A 27,308-nucleotide genomic window follows, 5' to 3' on the forward strand; every position below is an offset into this window, starting at 1 on the left:
AAATGGCTAATGTAGTGGTTTGAACCTAGGACAAAACTGATATTGATATTTTTCTTGATATCGATAGGATTACATTTGTTATCTAAAAGCAGCTTTTCAATTTGATTTTGAGAACATAAATTAGGAATGGATTATTGTTCAGGATTACCAAACAAAAGGAAATGAAAACATTATTAGCGCCTCTCAGTTTGAGAGGTGCTAATGACTAAAATCATTATTTTTATTTTTATTAGGTCCAAAAATAATGTTAATCTACTGAATAGATCAGTGATTGTACAACTATCTCATCCTCCCAACATGAGCAATAATGCAGTCAGAATATTTCTTTGTTATTGTATAGTAGGCATATTTGAATACAAGCAGAACTGCATCACAGCTAAAATATCAATCTAATTCTACACTTCACACACATTTCCTGAGCTGGAAGCTGGAAACATGACACCTTTCAGCGGTGACTGTTGAGGTGTTGTATGGAGCTGAAACGTTTTTTTTTTTCATGTCAGCACCAGGAAGCTCATCAATGACGCCATCATGAGGAATGACTTTCTGAAGAAGCTGGAGCCGCAGCACATGAGGGAGATGGTGGACTGCATGTTTGAGAAGATTTACCTGGAGGATCAGCTGGTGATCGAGGAGGGAGGAGCTGGAAACTACCTCTATGTGCTGGCAGGTAGGATTGCTCACGTGTCTGTAACTCCTGCAAGATGTTTGCCTGAGCAATTGATAGTCAAGTAATGAATGAGTTAATGAAGAAACACAAAGTATTGGTACTTTAGGATTTTAGGTGCAGTGAAATAAGAGAAATGCATCATGTGAAGAAGTGTTCTTTATTTCTAGTCATTTTTGTTATTTATAAACATTAGTACCAAAAACTTGGTCGACTATTTTGTTATAAAGAAAACCTTCAGGCTGGGGAAGGGCTTGAAATAGAATCACTTTGCAATTACACTTAAGAACAACTGATATTGCAGGGAAGACCTCCCTGCGAAGTGAGCCATAGTAAATACTGTTTCTTACCACTACATTACCACACAGTAGTCCTACAATGAAGGTGCAATAAGAAGACTGACAGACTGGAGATTTGACTTGTGATGACAGAAACTCCCACACCTTGTTGTGTTTTTCCAGAGGGCCTGCTGGAGGTCATCCAGAACGGGAAGCTACTTGGAGAGATGCGTCCGGGCACAGCGTTTGGAGAACTGGCCATTCTGTATAACTGTAGGAGAACAGCCACAGTCAAAGGTGCGTGACAGCAAAAGCAAAACAACCTCCCTGATGGGCAATCGTCGTCTGTACTGCCTCATCCTTGTCTGATCCCATCTCACTAACAGCGTGAAGGCAGTCCATCACAGAACTCAAACACAGTTTTTAAAGACAGAGGAAGAAACTAGAGGACACATACAGGGAGAACATGCAAAGCCCACAGAGGATTCTAAGATACAAACCTTTAACGTTTACTGGCTTTGAAGACATTCACTCAGTCACACATTCACAACCCAGTGGCGAGCTGCCATGTTTACACAACATTAAATGCAGTTTGAGTTTCAGACACCTTGTGAGATGGGAATGGAACCCCCATCGATACAGAACTGCCTCCATACTTCATGAATCAGCCATAACTCCTCACCGGCATGAGCTGCTGAAGATCCACAAAGGAAGTCATTAAATTCACTTTAAAACGGCTCCCGTCATTTTCTTAATACATTTGTTTTTTAAAATGTGTGTTTGAACGTTCTGACTCAGGAGAGTGCTGGGAGCTGTGTGTGTTCTGCTGTCTGCAGTTTAATTGCGCAGCACAGACATTTTGACAGTGATTAACCAGAAATGAGTGAATGATGTCTGGGTTCTCATGCAGCTGTGCTGCAGTCTCACATCTGGGCCCTGGACCGGCACACCTTCCAGACCATCATGATGCAGACCACACAGGCCAGACATGTTGAGCACTTCAACTTCCTGCGCAGGTACAAACAAGACTCACTCTAACCAAGGTGTACTGGGGGGTCAGGACCAGGACCAGGACCAGGACCAGGACCAGGGTCAGGGTCAGGGTCAGGGTCAGGGTCAGGGTCAGGACCAGGACCAGGGTCAGGACCAGGACCATGACTATGACCAGGTGTCTTAGGTGTGCTATCAGGTGCGCTCATACAGCAAGTCAGTGTTACACTCTGAAGAACCACAGTTCAGTGTTGGTGTAAAGGCCCCTTCATCCTCCATAAAAACAAGACGAAAGTTCGGCACTGCAGGTCCTGCCGAACAAAATTACGTCATTTCCTTCGGCCAGCTCCTGCTGGCTGAACAAATTTGTAACTGCAGCAACGTAGCCCGCAAACTCTTGTATGATTGGTCAGATTTTGCTTGTTACTTCCGTATTCGGCCGGCTGGGACTTTTAAACACGGAGGCAATGGAAGAACTGAAAGCGGAGGAGGTGAGAAAATATGAAAATCTGTACAACAGCACCCTACGCGAATATAAAGATATTCAAATGTCCAAGAACTGTTGGAGTGAAATCTCCACAAAACTGAACATTGAGGAGAGCGTCTGTCGGAGGAAGTGGAGAAACCTCCGTGACAAGTGTGCGAAGGCCAAACGTCGGGTCCTGCAAAATAAAAAGTGGGGCCGCAGCTGGGAAGAAAAGGGTACCGGCGTTGTACTTACCACTTCAGTGGCTGGACGACCACGTGAAGCATCGTGAAACCACCACCAATATGACGCCTTCACAGATTGAGGTAAGCAGTGCCGCTCAGGTGATAATCCGTACAGACTGTCGGTAATTAATAATCAGAACCATTTATCAGGACGGTAGTGGAAAAATGAATGTAGCCTAGATTTTTATACATTGTAACTGCTTAAATCAACATTTTTCAACACAAGAGTTTTTGTTTTATTAACAAAATGACAAACATGCATAAATTGTGGTGAATGCCACTGTACGTTAAATTATCTTCCTGACTAAAGTATTTTCACTTAAGAATTTTTAGGTTCTGTCAGTTAATGTTTATTGTTTTTTTTGTCTTGTTGAGGACAAAGAGGTGGACCCAGATGAAGGGCCTTCCTTCACTCCTCTGGCCCACACCTCCCCTGTAGACCAGCAGTGTGCCACCATCAATACGGAAGACATTGGGAGTTCACTGCTGGTCTCTCCGTCGCCAGCCTCACCTGCACCACAACCACCTCCAGCTCCTGCTCAGCCTGCAGCATCACCTCCACCTGCTGCGACCACTTCAAGGTCAAGGAAGAGGAAGCGAGCCACATCTAGTGGTTTAGACTTTGAGGCTGCTCTTGCTCTCTTGGACAGAAGAAGGGACGAGAGGGAAGCTGCGATGGAGGCTGGATGGCGGAGACGAGACGACATCCTCCAGATGAATGACCCCTGTGGGAGATGTAATGAGGTCGCTGCCACCACACCTCCTCCCTGAATGTAAATTCAAGATTGAAAGTGTCCTCTATGAAATGGAGCAGAAAGCTGCCCAGCGTGGCAACAAGTCTCCAGAACAGAAGCTTCATTCTCTTCAACAGGCTTGTTGGCAAGTTGGGCAGCTTTCTTTGTCTGATTTGTGTAAATATTTATGTAAATAATTATTGTTCCTATTAAAATTATATATTTTATTATATAATTAATACTATGTGTATATTATATTTAATATATATTACATACACATTGTGAAATATATTTTCTTTATTATTATTAGGATACTGCAATTGTCAATATTGTTTAGTTTTTCATTGCCTTGACCTTTTGTTGTCTTATAAAATATTCTTGTCCAAAAGAGAAGTGCCTCCTTGAGATATTTATAATAAGTCTGGACTCAGAACGTGGGGACAAATGCATTGCTGTTTACTGTCTAAACCAAAAATATTTAAAGATGAATTTAATGGCCTCATTAAAATGGGGCACTTATATAAAACAAATTCACCAAACTTACTTCAAAATGAGCTTCAGAAAAGCAGAAACTATTTACATTGATAACTATATACAAAATGTATTATTTACATTCCTTAATTAGTACAGCCCCTCCGGACAATATCCTCTTGCCATGGTACAAGTCCATGAGGTGCCTGGAAGAAATCCATCAAGTCATTTCTTGTGAGACGGTCTGCCCGAGATGCTCGGACTCCTGACAGTGTCCCTGGGTCCTGGAGGTTGCTGTCTCCCTCCACCTGCCTCCTCCACTCTCCACGCTGCAGCTCACCAGAAGCAGCGGTGGAGTTGGTGAAGTTTGCCGGGATGTATCTGGCGAAAAGGTGCGTTGGCTGCATTAGTGCAGGCGAGGTAATTATGCAGCGTAACGCAGGCCTTGACCACCTCCCCGACCTTGTCAGGTAAACACTCAATGGGCCTGCCGAGGATCCTCCACCTTGCTGCCAGGATGCCAAAAGCATTTTCTATTACTCGCCGGGCACGAGAGTGGCGGTAATTGAAAATCTGTTCCGTCAAAGTCAGATTGCGATCTGGAGACGTAAAGACAACAGACATGCTTGTGTTAATTCATACTGTTTTGTGTTTAAAGTGGGAGACAGAAATTATATTGTGCAGCTGTGGTTTTCATGGTGGTGCCGGGGAGTGGTGCTGGAGGAGGCCAAGGAACTCTGTTCAACCCCCCCCATCGCTCTGTTTGCCATAGGCCCCGATGTCCACCATAGTGAACCGGTACCTGGCGTCACACCCAGCCATCAAAACAATGGAGTGCTGGCCTTTATAATTAAAAAAGTCACTTCCAGCTCTCGGTGGTGCTCTGATTGTGACGTGTTTGCACCAACACAACTGGGGAAGTTCCAGAGCCTCCAGAAGTCCTGTGCGATGTCAACCATCTGTGCCGGTGATGGGAAGGTAACGAACTCATCCTTCAGGGATCTGCAGATCGCACCAGTCACTTCTGACAAAACTGTGCAAACAGTTGACCGTCCCATTTTATAGCTATCGGACAAACTGGCCTGTGAGCTTCCAGAAGCTAATAAGCGCAGTGTGACTGCTCGCCCCTCCTGGATGGAGATTGGGCTGCTGTGTGTCGGCGCATGCTGGATGAATGGCGTGATCCGTCGCACAAGGTCATCAAAACGGGAGGCCGACATCCTGAAATAGGAGAAGTGCATCTCCTCGTCCATTTCCCACATTTGTTTGACCAGGAGACTGTACTCGCCCTGCTCAGCTCTGGTGGTACTGAGCGGTCGAACATACCACCTCCGTCACCTTTTCTTCATTTCCTCCATCACAGCGTGTCTTAATAACAGTTCTTCTTCCTCCTCAGCTTCAAACAGCTTCTTCATCCTCTTCCTCTCTCATCAACTCGAAAAGTATTGTCTCCGCCATTGTCGCAACCTATTGCTGTCTCATTCAAATGTTATCTGAATTCATCCACATTAAATTGGGCACCTGCTGTGAGGGGGCGTGGCCTGTGAGTTCGGCAGCTTCTTATCAGAGTATGAACAGTCCTGCTGAAAAAGCTTTTTTTTTTGCAGCTGGCTGACGTCACTGCCGAATTTTCTTCTTGTTCTTGTGGGTTCAAAAAGGGAGAATGCAGGGGCCTTAAGTCTCAGTTGCAGTTACAGTTACAGTCACGCTGCTCCGTCAGTGTGGCCTGGTCCTGGTTCTGGTGTTCACCTGAGCAGGTCCCCACCTGTGAGGCTGACCCATGTTCATACTGAAGTAGGGGAAGAAGATTACTTTACATTGTTGTCTGCTTCACTTTCTGTTCAGGACTGGCAAAACAGTACCAGTTTTATTTATATACCTAATCAATACAATAAAGACTGCAAACAGATTAGAGAAGATTTCTCATATTGGATTTCTTTAATCCCTAAATAATGAATGTTTGTCGAGCACTTATGTCTGGTCTCTGTCTGTCTGCCCTGTGTGTCTCACCTCACGTTTCCAATTAACCAATGGTCTCCTCCCTCTGTGTGCTCCTCTCTGTCGCAATGACTTTCACCTGTGTCTTCCCTGTCTTTAAACTCCTCTCCTCCTGTTATCTTTTCACTTCGGTTTCTCCTGCGGTTCCTTGTTTTCCCTGGACTTTTTGGACAATAAACTACATTTTTATGGAAACTTTGGAGTCTGCGCTTGAGTCCATCCACGCATGTCCTGACAACTGATGTGTGTGTGTTTGACTTTTCAATTTGACACTATTAAAATTATTAGCAGGCTCCACTGGTTGTCTTAACCATCGTTTCAGGAGATGAGTTAATTAGGTTTTGAGATATGACGTCTTCATGTGACTACTCTGAAGACAAGATGATAAGTCAGCTGCTCTCTTAAAAAGACAATAGATGTCCAGTACGAGCTGCATGGACAGAAATGCATTTGAAATACAGCCATTCCAGATTCTTCTTTAACGTTATTATATTTTGTGTAACGGACGCTTCTACTAATATAACAAAATAGTATGTATTGTGTTACACAGTGAAATGTGTCCCCTCATAACGTCAGTATATTGTTCTCACAAGAGATTTATGTTTGAAGGAGGACAAGTTAATGGTATCAAAATGTGGATTCCGCCAAACTCCACTACAGGGCTTTAAAACACCATCCCTGAACAGTCTTTGTGAATATGGTGACATAGAGAACTATATAACACCATATGTACCAGCCAAACATTAATACAGGCTCCTGTACTTGTGTCTTTTCGAGTGTGTCTCTGCTCCAAGAGCTGCCGGAGGAGAAACTCTCAAAGATTGTGGATTGTCTGGAAGTGGTGAGTGTTCCACTTCATCCCAGTGTCCTTCTGTTTATGTAGTAACAGTTCTGAAAACAGAGTAAAGCTGAGTTTCTGCTTTTTACAGGACTATTTTGAAAAAGGGGAATACATCATCCGAGAGGGAGAAGAGGGAAACACTTTTTTCATCATCGCAAAAGGAGAGGTGCGGTTTTTTTCCAAACATGCAATCACAATCTGAATTAATTATTCATGAGGAAATAATTCCAACAATTATATCAAGACATTTAGGTGTGCATTACTACCTGGGTTTCTTCTTTTAAGTATTTTCTAAAAACTCACTTTTTTCAAAGATCCATTAATTTTTGTTTTACTGAGATAAATGTTATAATTATTATTTTTATTATTATTATTATTATTATTAGGTTCTGAAAGTACCGAAAGACCCTATCGAAATTGTAAATATTATCATTATTACTATTATTATTATTACCTCATACTTTTTTCATTATGTGAAAACACAATGTTGAGGGCCTAAACGTACATAACTTTTTGCAACACTTTGCACAGTCATCAGGCCTGGTGAAAAATTTTATAATTTGGAGGAATCACACGTGACTGGAAAAATGGATCAACAGCGCCACCTGGAAAATTAGAAAAAGTCAGCCCCCGGATCCCGTTTCACCTAGAGCTACGAAAGTCAGCACACATATGTAACACATCAGACACACCAAAAAGTGTTTTCCACACATTCAGAAAACTTAACAGGAAATCCGCAATTGTGACATATACAGTATATTGGCTTTTCGCAGAACTAGTCTGAGGGGGTAAATCCAGCTGACCAGAAAATTGTCGTGGTGATAGAATAGAGATTAGAGAGCAAAGCATATAAAAAGGCACCATAATATATGAGGGCGTGGCCAAAAATGGACGTTTCGCCATGAAACAGTAAGTGTTGTGTAAAAACAGGAAGTGATGTGTAAAAACAGGAAGTGATGTGTAAAAGGCCTTAACATTGCTTGATCTGCATCAAACTTGACATATTGCATCACAACCATGTGCAGCATTAACAAGGGTATTGTCCGTTGTCTCCCACCCAGCCCTCTACCCGCCCTCTCAATCTTCTCTCTGTCTTTGAGTGCCCCCCCCCGAACCACCCCAATCCCCCCCATCCCATCCCCCGTCCCCACACACACACACACACACACACACACACACACACACACACACACACTTTTCAACTCTATTGCAGTAATTTCCGTTTCAATTGAGAATATTCTTACATTAATTAAAAATACAATTACTGTACACTTATTGTACTGTTTTTCAGTATGACATGCCATTACAATGATGGACATGGAATCAGCACAAGCACTTGATATAGTTACTTCCTTCTTATTAGAAAATAAAGTTTTTTTAAAATGTACATTAAAATGCACACCGAGCAAAATAAGCTGAGGACTGGCTCAATGTCAGCTGTAGTGGCAGACACCTGAAAAGTTAAGAGAAGGTACACAAAATAATAGTGATTGATATGTGTACAATCACAAGAATCATTTAACAATAACTGATCAATACTCATCAGTATGACTCATCAGTCAATCTGAGCTCTCGCCAAAAATAAGCTTAACTACCTGGAGAGTTAAATCTCCATCCAAACCCTGGGAAACAAGAGCTTGGATATCATGGTGGTTTGATTTTGTCCTGAAGTACCCCACACCTGCTCGTCCACATTTCTCCATTGAAAGCTCCAAAGTTTGCAGGACCTTTATATCCGTCAGCAGCTCAAAATGAGCATAGATGCCCCTCTGAGTGAAAAGATATGGCCATTTCATCCTTAGATCCTCAATGGAGGATGCTGGCATTTGATTTCTGTGGGTAGGCTGAAGGCTGTATGTAGTCTCCATGAAATATATCACCTCCACCCTCTGTCCTGCATTCAAGCACTCCTGCTTGTAAATGTTTTCTATTCGGTACTGTTTCTCTTCCAAAGTGTCAGCAGTCTCCCCTGATGGGGGCTCTGGCTGGAATCGTGTGCCGTCATAGGAATCAGCCGGTCCACGCTGAGGTCTTGTTCCCTCACAGCATCCCACCGAGCGCTGCCGATACAGCCCACCATGTTCATATTCTCAATGCGAGTTTTCGCTTGCTGAAGCAGTGAGGGAAAGGCCCCAGCAATGACGATCCCTTTTCTTATGTCAGCGAAACCCTTTGGTTATTGTCTAACAACGTTTTGGCAAACTGTGCTGCACTGGGAATGAGTGGGGTTGGTGTTGTAGCTTCTAATTTCATCCACCAGTGCTTGGATCATCTGGTGCCGTCACTTGGAAGAAGGTCTTCGACCATTTGTAATGGCTGAAACTATTTCTTGGTGCATTTTGTCCCATGGTACCTCAAATGCATCAGGCCATATTTAGTCTTGTGGAGGTACACAGCGGCTGGCAGCTGTTGGTGGTGGGTGTGGTAATGAACTGGAGCAGGAGGGGGAGCTTATGATTGAGGACGAGATGGATGAGAATGAGGAGTGAGGATGAGTTGAAGCAGTTGAATCTGATTAATCATCGTGGATAAACTGGAGATCCAAAGTGATGGTCTTGTTTTCTGAAACAACAAAGACATCTATTATGCTCATGTTCCAGTTTTATATTTCTAGTCTGAAACGTCACTATTGGAGCTTTGCCGGAGAAGCTTTTATTTAGATTTATATGTATATATATATATATATATATATCGTATTTTCTGGACTATAAGCCGCTACTTCCCCCCCCCACTTTGAACCTTGCAACTTATAAAACGATGCGGCTAATCTATGGATTTTTCTTCACTAACGGCCATCAGGGGGCACTCTTGAAGGAAGTGCAAAACACGAGACAGACGCAAGAGGTCAATGCAAAGAAGAAGATGCGAGCACGAGAGGCACGACATGCAAAATATTTTTCACACCCTCAACATGGAAAGCACAAGAAGAAAAGCATATGATGCAGCTTTTAAATTGAAAGAGATCGATCTGGCTATCCAGGAAGGACATAGAGTTGCTGCACGTAAGCTTGGCGTTGAATCAATTGTGAGATGTTGGAGACGGCAGCGTGAAGATCTCACTGAAAGCCAAAACAATCGCCAACAAAATGGATATTGAAGATTTTAAAGGTGGACCGTCATGGTGTTTCATATTTATAAGACGAAAAGGCCTGTCCATTAGGGCGCGGACGACTCTCTGTCAGCAACTCCCTCCCGACTACGAGGAAAAAGTTGCAAACTTCCACAAATTCATTGAAACAAAAATAGCAGAGAATTCCATCGGACCAGACGACATTATAAATATGGATGAAGTACTTTGACGTTTGACCTGCCTTTAACTAGGACTGTTAACAAGACAGGTACATCATCCATTATGGCGAAAACAACTGGCCATGAGAGAACGCATTTCACGTGTGTTCTGAGCTGCACTGCAAAAGCAAAATGGTGATTTTTAAATGGATGACTATGCCAAAATAAAAACTCCCGAAAGACATAGGCATTAAAGTTAACAAAAAAGGATGGATGATAGAAAGCCTAATGAATGAATGGCTGACGGAGTGCTACAGTAAGCGCCCGGGAGGATAGTATGGAGTATATAACAGATTCTGTGAAAGCAGCCACCAAGAGAACAAACTCAATTCCAGCTGTGATTCCTAGAGGTACAACTAAGTTTTTGCAGCCACTCGACATCAGTTTGAATCGTGCATTTAAAGCGGCACTCCGAGGTGAGTGGGAAGCTTGGATGACCAGCGGCGAGAAATCATTCACAAAAACTGTCCACATGCGGAGAGCATCCTTTTCTGAAGTCTGCTAGTGGATCCTAACAGCGTGGTGCAGTGTGATCCATGATCACCAACGGGTTTCGAAAGGCTGGACTGCTGCATGAAGAGAACACCACAACTTCAGAGGTAACTTTGCCTCCAGATGAAAGTGACAGGGAGAGCAACACTGACAGAGATTGAAAAGGTGTGTGACGGAGATGTTCTGAGGCTATTCAACTCCGACACTGAAGAAGACATCAACGACTTTTCTGTTTGTTTGATCAGCTGTTTTACTGCTGTGTAACAGGCACCGTTTGGAAACAATTAAGGTATGTAAATAAACATTTCCACACACTTTCTGTGTAAATATCTCATTTCACAACGTACCGGTATATATTTGCGCCTTATAGTCCAGTGCGACTAATATATGTAAAAAAAAAAATTCTTTTAAAATTTAATGGGTGCGCCTTATAATCCGGTGCGCTCTAGAGCCCGGAAAATACAGTATATATACAGTCATGGATGAAATTACTGGCACTCCTGGAATTTTTCCAAAAAATACACAATTTCTTCCAGGAATTGTTGCATTTCCAAATGTTTTTGGCCCTACATTGCGGCCCAAAATATTTTGATAGTGATCATGATTCCTTGCACACCGTTAAGACACCTAGTGTCAGAGGCAGCACAACAACCCCAAAACATCTTTGAACCTCCACCATGTTTGACTGTAGGTACTGTGTTCTGCTCTTTGTAGGCCTCATTCAGTTTTCTGTAAACAGTAGAATGACATGCTTTTCCAAACAACTCTATCTTTGTCTCATCTGTCCACAAAATGTTGTCCCAGAAGGATTGAGGCTTATGCCCGGTTCACACGGCAGGATAATGAGGCCGATTTTGGCCCCGATTCTCCCCTTTCGACAATCTTAAGGACGCTCAGATCATCATAAGACAGTCTTATCAGATATTCCTGCCGTGTGTGGTGTGTGAAGACTCCTCTCGTCTGCTCGGAAGGATGTCGGGACCGCTCCGAATTCAAATTGGGGATATTCAACATGTTGGCTTGTTTTGGCCCGAGCTCTCATGGGACGTGGTGTCCTCCAAGGGAAAAACGAGCACGAGCCTGTTCACTGTGATGCGTAGCCAATCAGAAAGCGAGGTGACGTAGTGGCGAGGAAACACCAATGAACGCCAAAGGAACCCCAAAGACACAATCATACAACAACAGAGGGCCAAACAGGTAATGCTCAATAACTATACAAAGGTTGATTTATTATAATAAAAGGCAGCTTCTTCACTAGAAGGCCGTGAACTAAGGTTTCAAGTCACACAAATTCCATAAACAAGAGAGCGGCAAAATGGGAAACAAACAAAACACCTAATTAACACAAAATGAAACAGCCGGTGCCGTCACCAAGCTGTGGTGTGGTACTAAGGTTAACCATTTAATAAAGGTTAACGAAAATCCCACCCTCAAAGATCGGAGTGGAGCCGAGTTCAAAAGATCTCACAGCATCTCAAACACACCGAGGTTCTCGGGGCCGACTGAACAGACACCTCCTGCATCAGCCGCCATGAGGAGTCTGCTGGAGCTTCTTACATGGCCTCAGCTGGTGGGCGGAGCTGAGCCAATCAGCAGTTATCCTCCAATCAGAGTGCTTCACATCAGGACAGGGGGAGGAGGAAGGTGGATACCTCCTGTCAGACAGAACACAAAAAGAGAAGCAGAGGCGAGGCCATACAGCCTGTTGGCTGTAACAAACCACCTGAATATTTGGTGTATTCATAAATTAATATCCCCCTTTTCCAGTAGTCAAATAGTTTAAATGATTAACTTCGCCATCCGCAAGATCACTGTCAAAAGACACAACAATCGGGCATAGCGCCACCTGCTGGCCACCGGAAGTGGTGTGTCATGCACAAAACCTCGACATGAGACACATTCCAACATGCTTGGCTTGCGAGGACTCGTTCAACTATGCTTGCAGCTTTAATTATGATTATGATTATTATTATGTGTTATATTTTTATTATTAAAGTGTAAGAAGCTTGTGGGTTTGAGTTTGAATGCTCTTATGTGGAATACAATACAATGCAATAAATTTATTGTCATTAGACATATACAATGAAATTTGAAGACAACTCTTGCGGTGCAAAGTACAAGTATAGGAATAGGACAGAAAGATACAGCAAACACTGAGGATAAATGATAAATACATATCCTTATTTAGGATATTGAAGTTATACCACTGACATATGAACTATCTATAAAGTAAATTTAACTGCTGCTCTATGTTGTCTTTCTCCAGGTCATTGTCACTCAGAGCACAGAGGGCTTCACTGAACCTCAAGAAATCAAGACTTTGGGAGCCGGGGACTATTTTGGAGAGAAAGCTCTTATCAGGTACAAGCAACAGAAGATTGCACACATATTTTAGTGGTGGACTGTATATGACGGTGATGACAACATTTATTTATTTATTTAGTTTTCAGGGACCATGTACAAAAACATTAACCTTAAAGAAAAGATGCTTCGTACCAGATTCTAGCCGTAGCTAGTTTCCATCTGCAGTCCCCGGGCAGGCACACAACATAATAATACATATTTACTAATATAACATATATAAAATATTAAAAAATTATAACATTAGCAGTAGCTATTAAAATGTAAAACCTGCTTTCATAAAAATTCCTACAGATATTAAGAATCTTATGGAACACATTATACAGAAATCACAACGAGCAGGAACACATTATAATACACATTATAAATGTAAACTACAGTAAAATCAATAACATTATTATTAACAACAACAATAACCATTAAAATTCAACATATGGATTCCAAAGATTCATACAAAATACTAAAATAGATTATACAACAATACAGTGGACAATTAAAATAGACTAATGCTGACACAGCTGGCTTTCCCTAATGTGATATTTTAGGTTTCGAGAAAAAGTGTTCCAATCTCCAGACTTCAGATTTTACGGAAGCTGATTCCAGAGTTTGATGGCTTTAAATGAAGAGGCTGTTTGTTCAAAGGTTTTGAGCCGTGGAGTGGAATGTTCTGGTTGTTTGTTCGGAGTAAAGTTTGATGAATTTCTTCAATAGCGGCGGAGCAGTGTTGTTAACAATTTTGAAGATGGTTTTTAAATTAGTATATAGGATTAAATTGTCAAAACTGAGTATTTTGTATCTGCTAAGAATGTTACAGTGATGGAAAGAAAGGGTTTTCGCTCCAGGACCTTTAGTGCTTGATTCTAGAGAGATCTGGGTGGTTTGAGTGTCTCATTGGCCTGAGACCAGCAGGACAAAATATACGCAATGTGTGGAGTGATCATGACATTAAAGTATGTGAACAATGCCTCGATGGTCAGACTATTCCTGATGTGTCTAAATGAAGAGATAATATATTTTACTGAATTACATAGTTTTTTAATGTGCTTTTTGAAGTTCAGGGTTTGGTCCAAATGTACTAGAGATTTCATTTCTGTCATAATGTTTTTTTTGGTTCCATTAACAGAGATGTTAGGCATCTCCATATGTTTATTTGACTTTGTAAAATACATTCCAACACTTTTATTGAGGTTCAATGTTACTTATTTTGTCCATTGCTGAGGACAATTTAGACGCCATCAGGGGAGCGGCCCACAGACCCTTTAAAGGATGACCACCAAGACTGAAGAATTTGAGATATATTTATTGTGTTAATATTAGGTGTTAAGTGGCTGCGTGGGAAAGAGCCATGGTTTTTGTATGAATGCAGAGAGAAAAGCTGATGAGTTGTGAGATCTGAATATCAACTTAGTTATTCACATGAGAGCATTCTAGTAAATAAAACATTGAACAATAAGACGTGTCTGAATGATTGGAACACATCAATGGATAAAAGATTTCACTTCCACTGTGAATGTTCACTTCACTTTGATCAACTTCCGTTCAGAAAATTGACATCTCATAGCAGTTTACATTCAAATAAATACAGAAAAGAATAATTCCAGATAAGCAAACATATTCAAGATTGAAAAGCAAAGTCTCCTGTTGGCATAACACAGACCAGATGAAGTGGAGTGAATGTGGGAGAGAAAAGATCAGGACAGACAACAACAAAGAAGCTGACAGCGCACAGGGTGGATGACGGTTTTAACATCATGTACTCTGCGGACACGAAAGTTTGACTTTCCCTTAGGAATCATTTTCAGTACTCACTGTTTGCCAAAATATAGATAATTTCATTACATAGACTGTGGCCACGACAAAGAAAAACTTTGAAATGTAAATTTAAAGGTTATTATAGCAATATTTTACCAGTCTGGTCCACTCAAGATTAAACTGGACTGTATGTGTTCCCTGAAGTAAATTAAATCTGATTTAATAATTATTTTGTTTACAATATATATACATATGTATATATATTGTTTACATCTTGTATTGGTTCAGTTATGTGCTTTTAAATAACCATAATATATTTGCTGTTTGGTTCCTTCAATATCAACTGGTCCTACAATTTGTCATCATGACCCGTCCCTCCAGAGAGAGGACACGTGTCTTCAGGGGACACTTGCCCTTGGATTTTAGGGCGTCCCTACATCAAAGGTTTCACTGTATAAAGTGCACAGAGACACATCAAGTTAGTGACATACAACAGTGACGTGGTTTCATTAAAAAAGAAAAGTCTTGAGCCTAACCTTCACAGTCAGCCTCCCTAACTGAACCTGAGCTGGTTCAGTTAGGGAGGCTGACTGTGAAGGTTCAGTTAGGGAGGCTGACTAACTAACTGAACCTGAGCTGGTTCCACAGCCTGAAAGCTGAAAGCTCCGCCTCCATTCTACTGGTAGAAAACCTAGAAACTTCCAGGGGGCAGCACTCTGAGAACCAAGAGTTCAGCTGGGTCATATGGGACCACAGTATGAATCTGACTTTCAAGTGGCATGTGGAATGACTGACTTTAACGCCCAAATTATTCTGAGCACATTGTGTTCTCAGTCTGAACACAGAGGATCCTTCTTCTTCTGAACCCACTCACTAGTGTGTGTGTGTGTGTGTGTGTGTGTGTGTGTGTGTGTGTGTGTGTGTGTGTGTGTGTGTGTGTGTGTGTGTGTGTGTGTGTGTGTGTGTGTGTGTGTGTTTCACAGTGAGGATGTTCGCTCAGCTAACATCGTCTGCAATGAGGACAACACACACTGTCTGGTGGTGGACAGAGAGTGAGTGAACTACGAGCGATTAGTCTGATCCACGTTCATTGTCATCGAAATGATTAAAAAAGTGGAAGATAGTCAAGGGTTGTTTTTTTTAAGAGATTTATGTTTCATTGCTGATTTTCCACAGTTGCAATTACTATGTGCTGAAAAAGAAAATACTAAACTGTATACACTAATGATAATTATTCCCACTTTTTCATTTCTTTTACTGTTTTTTGTTATGTAATTCATGCACATTTACTCATTGACATGAACAATGGTAGTGTCTCATGAGCAAATACAGTCCAGGTGAATCAAACAGATTTACAGTTTCCCTCTTTAGAGAGACCATGAGTAAAAATACCATGCAGCTACATATAAGTAAACCTGATCATAACTTGAAGGCAGCTGATTGTGCTTGTCAATCTGACTGGCCTGCAGTGGGTACAGTCCCACATGCAGTTCTAATCAGGGAGGATTGGAGCAGGCAGCAGGATCTGAAATGATTTGAAGGCTAATTTACACATACCCGGGTTTTGACAAAAATGGTTAATTCCCCCTCTACCTTTACAAAAAAAATCTTAATTTACACGGATCCACATATACACTTGGTTCAGAGCTGCTATGAGCAGCCAAACCTGTAGGGGGCAGTGTGACAAGAAGCATGAATCCATGATAGCCATTCAAAGTCCTAGCTAAAGCTCAACGTCACGAATGGTGCGGGCTACTTCCGTTCAGCAATAATGGCGCACAATTCGTTTATTTGGACCATTATTGTGACGTAAATCTCTGCTTACCCCCCTTTAGGCGCAAACAGAGACACAGAGTTTTTCTAAATCTCCACTGTGGCCGGAGTTTTCAGAAAAACCGTTTGTGGAGACTCATAGCTGCGTTTATGTGTAAATGCAAGGTCCAAATGCAGAGAAAAATCACAAGTTTGTAAATACCCGGTTGCATGGCGAAGACAGTGGCCGAAGACAGTGGAGATGGCTTGACGTTGTGCTGCTCTTCTGTCTCATAAACCTGAACACATGAAAGCCTGTCAGCATGTGAGTAAGAGGCAGTACCTACAGTAGCCTACATATTCACCCATTGTGCACCCAGGTGACTCCCACTGCACCCTGTACGATGACAAAACAAAGTGGACGGAACCTTGGAACACATTATATCTAAAAGGACGTTTCTTAGTTTTTTTGTCTGTAACGATAACGACAATGATGAATTATTTTGGTCTGCACATCATCTCGACATGTTTGGTGGACAACAAAAGATGCATTCAGCTCTATATTTGTCTATTGCTTCATTTCTCTGTAACCGTATTTCTCTTGAAGGCTCCCACACACAAAGATTGCCATCGTGGGACATATCTGTGGTTGTGGCTCTAATCGGTTGCCGTAATGTCGGGATGTTTTGGACAATTGAAAGTGCGGAAAATAGCCATCCTGTTTCTTTTTATTCTTTTTTCTTTCTTTTTTTTTTTTATTGTGCTCCGGTTTCCGAGAGGTGTGAATAAAATGGCCGAGACGGGGTGCGCACGCGGTCCGGCCCGAGATCTGCAACCGCGCTCCATACTCGACCTTAATTACCAACAACGTTCCTGGACACAACTTCGAAATAAAAGTCAAAACAACGTATTTTCAAAACAATCTTCTCCCAACTGAGCTTGTACTTTGAAAAGAATACCGGATGCACAAGCGTAAATGACATGGCGTTTGCATCAATGTGAGAGTGAGCATGCGTACCTGACTCAAACAAGCCTTAGAAACTTCGTAAAAAGAAATCGAGTGCATCACTAACGGAACCGCAAAGAGCAAGAGTCTGGAGAGAGAGAGAGGAATGAGAGAGAGAGAGAGAGCGAGAGAAGGGAAACAATGGCTGCTGCTACATCCACAAGGCCGCAACTGTGTTCTCTCTTTATTTGGAAAAGTATCGAAATACATGGTGGTATCAGTATCGATTCCAAAATGTTGGTATTGTGACAACACGACAGTGACTGCCAACCTGCTTAAGCTCGCTAGATGCTAGACATTAGCAATTTAATGGTTGTAATGTGACGAGCAACACACAAGCAATGTGGGTAGAATTTGTCATTTGGTACAGCTGAATATTTAGTATTCTGTTTGTAATGTGTAGGCTACATAATTAACACCACCAGTGACTTATTTGTTGAATGTCAAACAGTAAAAGTCGCCGTCTGTCTGGTTGTGATGTCACCAATTCATACTGTTGGGCTCTTTTCATTTACCAATTGCAGCATGCCTGGGGAGGAAGGATTGAGGAAAGCAACCATTAAGCAGCAGGGAGGATGAGGATCAAGACCAGAGTCATGTTAACTGTTTAGGGCCTTTTAAAGCTCAGATTTTATATTTGAACTGTTCCACATATTTTATTGGAATATCTTAAAAGTTGTCCACAAAGTGGTTTGGCAGTACAAAAGCAGGCCAAATATAATATTTTGTAGCAACCATAAGTTAATTCCATATTAGAACATTTGCAGGAATCTTGTATTTACACTAATAGGTTATTATTAAAACTTTGACAAAGTTCAAATGTGTCTGCCGATCACAGCTTTGGAGCATGTATTGAACTTAGACAATGGCAGCTACAGCCTGATGGTAGTCTTAGTGTTGTAAAGCATTGGCTCTTTACACTTGACATTGTTCCGGCAGCTCGTCAGAGTCCTGTGTAGGAGCTGTCCTTCTATGGCAGCCCTTTCCCCTCCTCTGCAAATCAGCACCGTCAACTTCCTGGGGGCTCATGTACATAGATTTCCTACTGAGAAATCTAATGAAAACTTTTTTGAGCTTGTGATATATAAGTGACATGCTCAGGCTTGACCTTGCATTGTTGGTCTAGTGGTTAGGAATCATGCCTTTCTTGAAAGAGGTTTGGGTTCAATCCCAGGTGGTGTCTCTTCTTCTTTTTTTTTTTTTTTTGTTTTGGAGTTGATGTGTCTTCTATGAATGAAACACAGATACAACATATTTTTATATTATTTTCTTTCTTGATATTTTATTTTCTTTGTCACAGTTTTTGACAAACAAAAACCCGTCACTTGTTCAATAATGTTCGCTGCATTAAAAACAGTGTTGAATCACAAACTCAATAAAGTCCCGTATTTTCTTCAGCAGAGCTTTTCTAAGCACATTGTCCTGCCAGAGTTTAAGTCTCTGTGTTGTCAGGAGGATCATTACGAGCAGAAATGGGCAAATATTCAACAAGAGTTTGTGCCCTGCTCCTCTCTGCTGGCAGATCACCCATTTGTGTTGAGGAGAAGAAGAAGGAGTCTACTTCTTCTTCCCCAATTCAGTACTGCCATTGACATGTGTTTGTGATATACTGCCCCCCACAGTTTGGGCACATACGTTCTCTCGTGCTAATTTCCATACATCACCGTGGTGAATGAACTGTAGTTCAGCTTTCATGCACCATTGGCCAGTCTATCAGGAGGGCAAGCACTTCACAGGTAAAGGTGAATGGATTTCTCTCTCTCTAACGCTCACCCTTGAGCGGCCCCCAAAGCACTTGACATTGTTAATTAGTGTCTTTTTCAAAGACACCTTGACATATAGGGAATTGAACGTGCAACCGTCTGATTGAGAGACGACCCGCTCTACCAACCGAGCCACAGCTGCCCCAATCCACATAATAAGTGCCCGGCAGGAAGTGAAACAATAAAACACACCACTTTAAATTAAAAGCACTAGATAAAAGATTCTAAAAGTCCAACCGTAAAGCCCACAAATAAGAATAAAACACGTGGATATAAACACAACACTACGTTAAACTCATGCACAAAAATTGTGCCCCCCCCTCAGAGCCCTCCTGGTTGGGAACAACTGTTCTAAAATATTGTAATTACTCTCTAACACATAACATTCTGATGATTATCATTTTTTAGGTTCTAGGTTAAAAACCTATGTTTCCTTGTGTTTTAATTGTACAGTCATGTCTTTTCTTCAATCCTGATGTTTTGTTTCCAGTAATTTTAACCAAATGGTGGGAACTTATGAGGAGCTTCAGGTTTACCTGAAGGAGTACGTGGAGGAGCTCTCCCGGAGTGATGAGAGGAGAAATGCTTTGTGAGTGAACGATGGCTGAGAGCTTCCACAGACAGATCATGAACTAATCCCTACATTTGCAGTTTAGTGGTGAAGCAAACCATCTCCACCAGTCTGGATGTGATGTGTGTTTCAGGCCTCATTCCCCTCAGAAGGAGAGTGCAGAGGCCCAGGAGCTCAGTCGGCTGGAGAGCAGGATCACTCTCCTGCCTGCACACCGGCCTTTCCAGGAGCTGGAGCTTGTGGCCACTCTGGGTATGGGAGGCTTCGGACGAGTGGAGCTGGTGAGTTCTATGAATGCTATAAAAACTACAAATATCATGATAGGTTCCTGCTTGCTGTTTGACCAAAAACATGTTGGATGTAGCAAACAGATGAAATCATACTGAAAGAACAAAAAAAGGAGGTCATTGGAGGTCATTAGGCACTCCAGTCATTTTTTTCTGCCTCACATCAGCATAAACACATTCATTCATTCATGCATTCAGTCACACTATTGGGAGCTACCTTAGGTTTAGTGTCCCACCAGATAATTAAAGCAGTGTGTGATTTTGACCTTCTGGAAATATAAGTGTGGCAGTGAAGCATGCCATCGTCGGGTTCCCCCACAGAGACCCAGAGTCCAATGCTCCAATGTCCATTAAACAAAAACCCAAACGTTTCACCAAAACACAAACACACAACACCACTGCCTCTTTCAGGCTCTCTTGTGGTGTCTACTGTCACCCCGAGTGTCTGGGCGGCTCCTCCTTTCTGAGCAGAGAGGTGAGGCCGCACACCTGATTCTCATCAGGGGCTTAATCACCTCTCTGCCACAATAAGCAATCATGGTGAGATCTTTGATCATGGCTTGAAACCTTCTATTTCAAAGTGAAAAAGGTTTGGAGATGGTTGATCACAGAAACCACTGGGTTATTCTTTTGAGTGTTTGTTTTACATCACAGTGTGTCTCCAGCTACAAGAGGAAAAGCGGCACAAATTCTGAACAAAGTGACATAAAACTGAAGTTTGCAGATTGTTGGCGAGGTAAAATATTGGATCAGGCCAACATCCTTTGCCAAACCAGGCTTTTCCCCCTGGATATTTTGTTTATTATTTCATTCTGTTATTTTGTATTCAACACCTTGGGGCAATTTTTCGGAACTGACCCATCAGTAGCAACCATGTAGCACAGCGCCCAGGAGGAGCTGGGTGGGGGCTGAAGGTCTTGCTCAAGGACCCCCAGTGCATGTTTCTGGGACTGTAGGAAGAAACCGGAGAACCTGGAGGAAACCCACGCACACACAGTGGGAACATGCAAACTACACACAAAAAGGCCTGGCTAGTATTTGAACCAGGACTTTCTCGCTGTGAGGTGAGAACGCTAACCACTGCGCCGTGCTGACATAATTCCTGCAACAATATCGTAGGTGTTCTCATCTCCCCCAGGGTCTGCACCCCATCCACAGCAGACTGTCACCCTCAAACCATCACAGAGGGAGTCAAAGACAGCAGAGGAGACTCAACACGAACAGAGCAGCTGGCGCTGACGACTTGCGCCCCGGGTTCCTAAGGACCTGCGCCCTCCCAGCTCTGTGGAGTAATTTGGCAAGTCTTCAACATGAGCCTGAGTCTCCAGAGGGTCCCCGTGCTGTGGAAGACACTTCGGATAGAAGGACTACAGACCGGTCACCCTGGAGAGACCCATCTTGGAGCAGCTCCGGCCCCTCTTCAGGTCTCACCTGGACCCCCTCCAGTTCGCCTGCCCGGCTTGAATCAGGACGAAGGACGCCATCATCTTCCCTCTCAACCTCATCTACACCCACCTGGACAGACTGGCGGCATCGTGAGAGTCATGGTTTGACTTCTCCGGTGTCTTCAACACACGTCAGGCTCTGCTGGGTTGACATCGATGCAGGTGGACCTCCTCCCCACCCCCCTGTCCTGGAATATTGACTACCTGACTGGAACCAGTGGACACGCCCCCCACGCCACCCCCGGCCTGCTGTATGTGCAGTTGCAGTACTGTGTGTCGGGAAGTGTGGCCAGCGTCACCGGGGCCCGTCTTGTCTCCCTTCCTGTGTGAGGAGACTGAGTCCAGGACGACTCTGGACAGCATTGTCACTTGTTGTGAGCAGAACCATCTGCAGCGCAATGTGACAGAAACCAAGGAGCTGGTGGTGGACCTGATAAGAGATAGGCGGTCCTTTCGAGCGCTATCCTCTCTGCTGTTGCATGCTGGGGCAGCAGACTGAGGGTGGCCGACTCCAACAGGCAAAACAAAGCAATGGGTCAACAATAACCTTAAAACACATTTGCATCAGGATTTATAGGTCAGAAATCTTGATTTATGAGTGTAAAAATGTTTCTTTTTATACAGAAGTCTTGCATTATGTCTATAAGAGAGAAAAGAGTGAGATGTTTTGATTTGATGAGCACTGTCTTCCTCCGTCTGCAGACCCTCTACGGGGGGGGCTCAGCAGGTCGTGTCTCTCGCCTGAATCCTCTCAGCTCCGCTCGGTTGTTTTTCAGGTGAAGCTGAAGGATGAAGATGTCACCTTCGCCCTGAAGTGCATTAAAAAGAAGCACATCGTGGACACCAGACAGCAGGAACACATCTACTCCGAGAAAAACATTCTCCAACAAACAAACTCAGCTTTCATCATCAGGTGCCAACCCATGTAAACGCTCATGATAGGGTGGTTAAATGCCTTGAGTTTTCAGTTGATGAGAAGAGGTTCCGAGGAGTCTGCTCGTGGAGGATTTTGTTTAACCTCAGGTGCTTGGGCCAGAATGAAAAGCGACCTGTCACTCGGTTGGTTCCATAGTGGGTTACTAAGGGTCCTGTTGGGAGAATGCCGGTGGCCCCGGCTTCTTCCTTTCACTGAGAATATCCTGAACAAAGCTCCTGTGTACACAGTCTGCTGCTATTCACAAAGAAAAGTTCAGCCAATCAAACGTTTCCCTGTGAGCTGTACAGCTCTTATTCTTCAGGTCAGTGGATCTGAAGTGAGCTGGTTTAAGCCGTAGCTTCAGATACTGAAAAATGTAGCTTCACTTCCTTGCTCTGCTTTTCTCTCTGATAACTGGAACTAAAGAGCACAAACATCACTGAACATGAAACATTCAGATCACAGCGCTGGAGAGCTTTATTCCCACTTTAACATACTTTAATGTGCACAGTGAAATTTCAGATGGTTTAATGTTGTCATGTGAGTACATGAACTTGGTTTTCAACACCAGTCGACAGTGGCGTCTGTCTTCCAGGTTATTCCGGACGTTTCGAGATGATAAGTTTGTGTACATGCTCCTCGAGGCCTGTCTTGGTGGAGAGCTGTGGACGGTGCTGCGGGACATGTGAGTGTATGTCCATTTTCTGCATTCATCTCACCAATAACAACATTTAGAGCTTTAGTATCAAACATCTGGGATCACTCTGCAAAGTCCCACTTAATAATAAAACTGCTGCTCATACTGAGACCTCCTGTCACTCAGGTAGGTAAACCACAAGCAGCAGAGAACACTACAGGGAGGAAAGCTTGATTAATTCCAACCCTGACCTGATCTCTTATCTTAATGAAGGAACATTAGAATCGAATAGAATCGAATAGAACTTTATTTATATAGCACCTTTCACAGACGTGTGTCACGAGGAGGTTAACAGCACTAAAAACTGAAAAGAATAGCACACTGTGAGCTTTTGAAAAGATAAAAATATGCTGAAAGCTGAAGAAATCCTGTGTTTAGAGATGTTTCAGACATCAGCCAACATTAACCCAAAGAAAGATATTGTTACAGAGGATATGAAAACAACAACAACAACAAAAAATGCAGATTCTGTGTTTTTTCCAAACTTTTCTACACCTGGAAGAATCACTAACCATTCTTTCTTTCTTTGGGTTTTTTTTTCTGAACAAATGATTTTGATTCAATGTACAATGTGGTAATTTTACAGTTCTGAGATGAGTTCAACCCGCTGATGTAGGAGCTGAGTGTTTCCAGTCTGGTAGACAAGTGAGGAAGTGGGAACAAGAGGATCTTAACCACTTCACTGAAATAAACAAAATCCACTTTCCGAACAAAAGCAAACGTTGTTTTCATATTACCCAGAGAACGACCTACAAAACTAAAACTACAACCAAGCTAACAACTGCTCACACCATACAAAGAATGAAGGTCCTGAATGTTTCATGTTTTCACTCCATGTTTGAACCCACTGAAGAGACGACCTTCTTCTACCTCACCAGGAGCTGTTTTGATGACCCCTCAGCCAGGTTCTGCACTGGTTGTGTCCTGGAGGCCTTCGATTACCTGCACACGATGGGGATCATCTATAGAGACCTGAAACCTGAGAATCTCCTGTTAGATGCAGAAGGTTATGTGAAGATGGTACGTTTCACCCTAAGAGAGCCATGTGCCTTCAGTCACTGCTTTTCTTTGACATGTTCTCTCACTCCTGCACATCCTCTCAGGCAGACTTCGGCTTTGCCAAAAAGATTGGACTTGGAAAAAAGACGTGGACCTTTTGTGGGACTCCTGAGTACGTGGCCCCAGAAGTCATCATGAACAAGGGCCATGATTTTGGAGCCGACTGTTGGTCTTTGGGAATTCTCATATTTGAACTTCTCACTGGCAAGTAAGTCTGTTAGAGAGAAGACTTTGTTTTAACTGTCAGGAGTCTGAGAGTGTTACAGCCTTTTATTGATGTTCATGTTGTGTCTAAACTCCTCAAAAAAAAGTTTGGAAACATTATTTTGGTCAATTATTTCTCCCCTTTAACAATACTGATTGGTTTTGTATTATACAGTATATCGTTGGAAAGCTTGATCAGTCACCTTTACAACAAGATATCACTTGTAAGGATTGTGCTTTCGTTGAATGAACAACATCGCTTAACGTGTGGGTAGCGCCGTCCAAAAATGTGCCAAAATCCCACGGATGATCCATGCAGCCACAACAGCTCGGCACCTCCTCCTCATGCTGGTCAGGAACCTAACCTGGCCACTCTGGCACTACAGCCAAGCTGATCCCACACCTGTTCAATTGGCTTGAGGTCTGGAATCATGGCAGGCCATTCCATCCTCCCCATGCCCAAATCCTGGAGGTCGTCTGTGATGATTCTGGCTCTGTGGAGGTGAATGTTGTCCTCCTGGAGGATAGGGTTAGGTCCCACATTCTGGAGATATGGGATTGCTACTGGCTCCAGAATCTCATTCCGAGATCTCACTGCACTGAGATTGCCTTCAATAGTGGCAAGTTCTGTTTTTGCCTCTGAGAGAGATAAAGCACCCCACCATCACACTGCCCCATTGACAGATGTCATGTGATCTGAGCAGCAGGTTGCATAGCGGTCTCCACACCGTCTCCATACTTTGATCCTGCCATCCAGCTTCCGCAGACAGAACCTTGATTTATCACTGAACATGACGTTTCCCACATTCTGAGGTTCCACTTGCTCTGGTGTCCACAGCACCTGTGGACACCAGAGCAAACAGGCCTGATGGTGACGACCAGTCATTGCAGGCTTCCTGGCAGCCTTATAAGCACGAAGACTGGCCATGTGCAGTGGGTTCTTCGCTGTCTGGTCAGAGATCTGCCTATTCATTGTGCAAATCTTGTTTGTAAATCTCTGGAAGAAAGCCGCCGGTTCCTCAGTGAAGCAAAGCAGAGGAACTGGCCTTCTTGGGGTATTGTCTTCCTGGGACGCCAACTTCTTGGTCTGTCTTGGACTTCACAAGTCTCATGGAACTTGATCCTATGTTTGGACTTGGTACCAGGGCTGACACCAAATAATGCTGCCACTCTGCATACCGGAACACCAGCTTCCAGATGCCCTACTGCAGAGGCCTTACCCTGAAGGGACAAACGTGGCAAGTTGATGCTTGGAGCAACACAAACCCAACAAAGTTGCAGGACCCATGCACACAAGTGCTATCAATTAGGTGCTAATCTGGTGCCAGTCATACACTTGTAGCTCAGAACAAAAGGGAACAACAACAGAAGAATATTGCAGGGGATTTTGGTACATTTATTTGAGGCACGACCCACACATTTTACCGTGTTGCTCATTCTACAAAAGCACAATCATTACAAGTTATACCTCATTGTAAACGTGACTAATCAGGTTTTCCGATATGTAATACTACACGAAGTAGTATTATTAAAGGAGAGAAATAATTGACTGAAATAATGTTTCCAAATTTCTTTTGAGGAGTGTATGTTATGTCTATATATCTTGTGCCTGTCCCACCGAGAACGCCATTTCGTCATTTCATCATCCACATGGCGCAGCCTTTTGAAAGTCGCCTCAGCTTTGAGGTGTGGATGGGTAAGTCGCACATTTGCAGAAAACGATGATGACAACCCCCACCCCCCATGCAACCCTTTCCATGACACCACTTAACAACAACAACAATAGCGGACTACCTGCTCCAGGTCGTGCTGCTGTACCGACTAATGCTAGTCACTTTAATAAGGTGAGATGTTGGATTTCTGGAAAACGGGGATGAGCAGTAATATTCTTCATGTCTTCTTCTGCGGTGTTGGGGTTTTTCTATGGCAGTTACATTCTGTTTGAGTTTTAATACAAGGCTGCTGTTGCGTTTACTAAGGATACTATAATACTCATATTTCAATTTTAAAATGTTATTATAATCTGACTGCAAGATGAATACTCTGTAGGTCTCTTTTAACGTTGGAAGCATACTCTCAATATCCTTAAGTCGACAGTCAAGTTTGCGTTTTATAGACGATTCAAATGAAATATTATGGCTCCTTAATACAACTTTATAGGCCTCCCACAGTGTAGAGTCAGAGACCTCCCCATTATCGTTGTTGGCAAGAAACTCATCTATACGAGCAGTCATGTCCTTAACAAACGAATGATCCTGGAGGAGGAGGGGATTGAAGTGCCAGCTGAACTTTTGTTTTGACAGGATATTCTTGAATTGAAGTGAGACTGGGCTATGATCAGATATCAAAATATTGTGATATGTTGAGTTCACAAGACTGGGTTACTACCCAGAAGAAATAAAAAAATACTCAATCCCAGTTTAGGACTTGTGGACGTGAAATTAAAATGAGAAAACTTTACTAGTAGGATATTGTAACCGCCAGACATCAATCATATTCCTTGCTTTAATTAAATCAATAAGCGTTTGCACTGAGGCAATGGCAGAAGGTATCATACCAAAAGCTTTGACAAAAAATCTGGCTTGTCTATATTCGTGGCATAGATATTAAGCATTATTATTGTAAGGGAATTTATATGGCCTGAAATCATAAGGTATCTGCCATATGGGTCTGCTGTCATAGAATCAAAGCGAAATGGGATATTTTTGCGGAGAAGAATAGCGACCCCTCTGGCTTTGCTTAGGCGGTCGCTTCTCTCTTCTCTCCTCTCCTCCCTTATCTTCCCTGCTTGCTGCACCTTGTCTTGTACTGTCTCGTGTCAGAATCTAACAAGAGCCTCTCTTTACATCGGAACCGGAACCATGGAATTTATCAGCTGGTCTCTCAATGCAATCGACCACATTTTTATGATAAGACGATCGGGCAATAGAGAGCCCACATGTCCTGATGGAACGTTTGCTGCCGGATACATGTTTGACTCCTAGGACAGCTGGAGGATCGTGTGTTTGTCAAGTCTTTCCATCGA

At 42.9% G+C, this 27,308-nt stretch overlaps 1 protein-coding gene across 1 annotated transcript in view; it reads left to right on the forward strand.

Annotated features, from left to right (window-relative positions):
• The window catches only part of prkg2l (protein kinase cGMP-dependent 2, like), a 40,046-nt gene that overhangs the window by 9,298 nt on the left and 3,440 nt on the right, over positions 1-27,308 (forward strand). The window contains exons 4-16 of the mRNA XM_080481761.1: positions 504-670; positions 1,129-1,242; positions 1,856-1,961; positions 6,627-6,690; positions 6,779-6,856; positions 12,737-12,831; positions 15,567-15,635; positions 19,595-19,693; positions 19,809-19,956; positions 22,184-22,320; positions 22,919-23,008; positions 23,899-24,040; positions 24,124-24,287. Coding sequence (XP_080337887.1) covers positions 504-670; positions 1,129-1,242; positions 1,856-1,961; positions 6,627-6,690; positions 6,779-6,856; positions 12,737-12,831; positions 15,567-15,635; positions 19,595-19,693; positions 19,809-19,956; positions 22,184-22,320; positions 22,919-23,008; positions 23,899-24,040; positions 24,124-24,287 — 1,473 coding nt within the window. The remainder of the gene's footprint in view (positions 1-503; positions 671-1,128; positions 1,243-1,855; positions 1,962-6,626; positions 6,691-6,778; positions 6,857-12,736; positions 12,832-15,566; positions 15,636-19,594; positions 19,694-19,808; positions 19,957-22,183; positions 22,321-22,918; positions 23,009-23,898; positions 24,041-24,123; positions 24,288-27,308) is intronic.

Source organism: Lipophrys pholis, assembly GCF_963383615.2.
Source record: "Lipophrys pholis genome assembly, chromosome: 15".
Taxonomy (NCBI): domain Eukaryota; kingdom Metazoa; phylum Chordata; class Actinopteri; order Blenniiformes; family Blenniidae; genus Lipophrys; species Lipophrys pholis.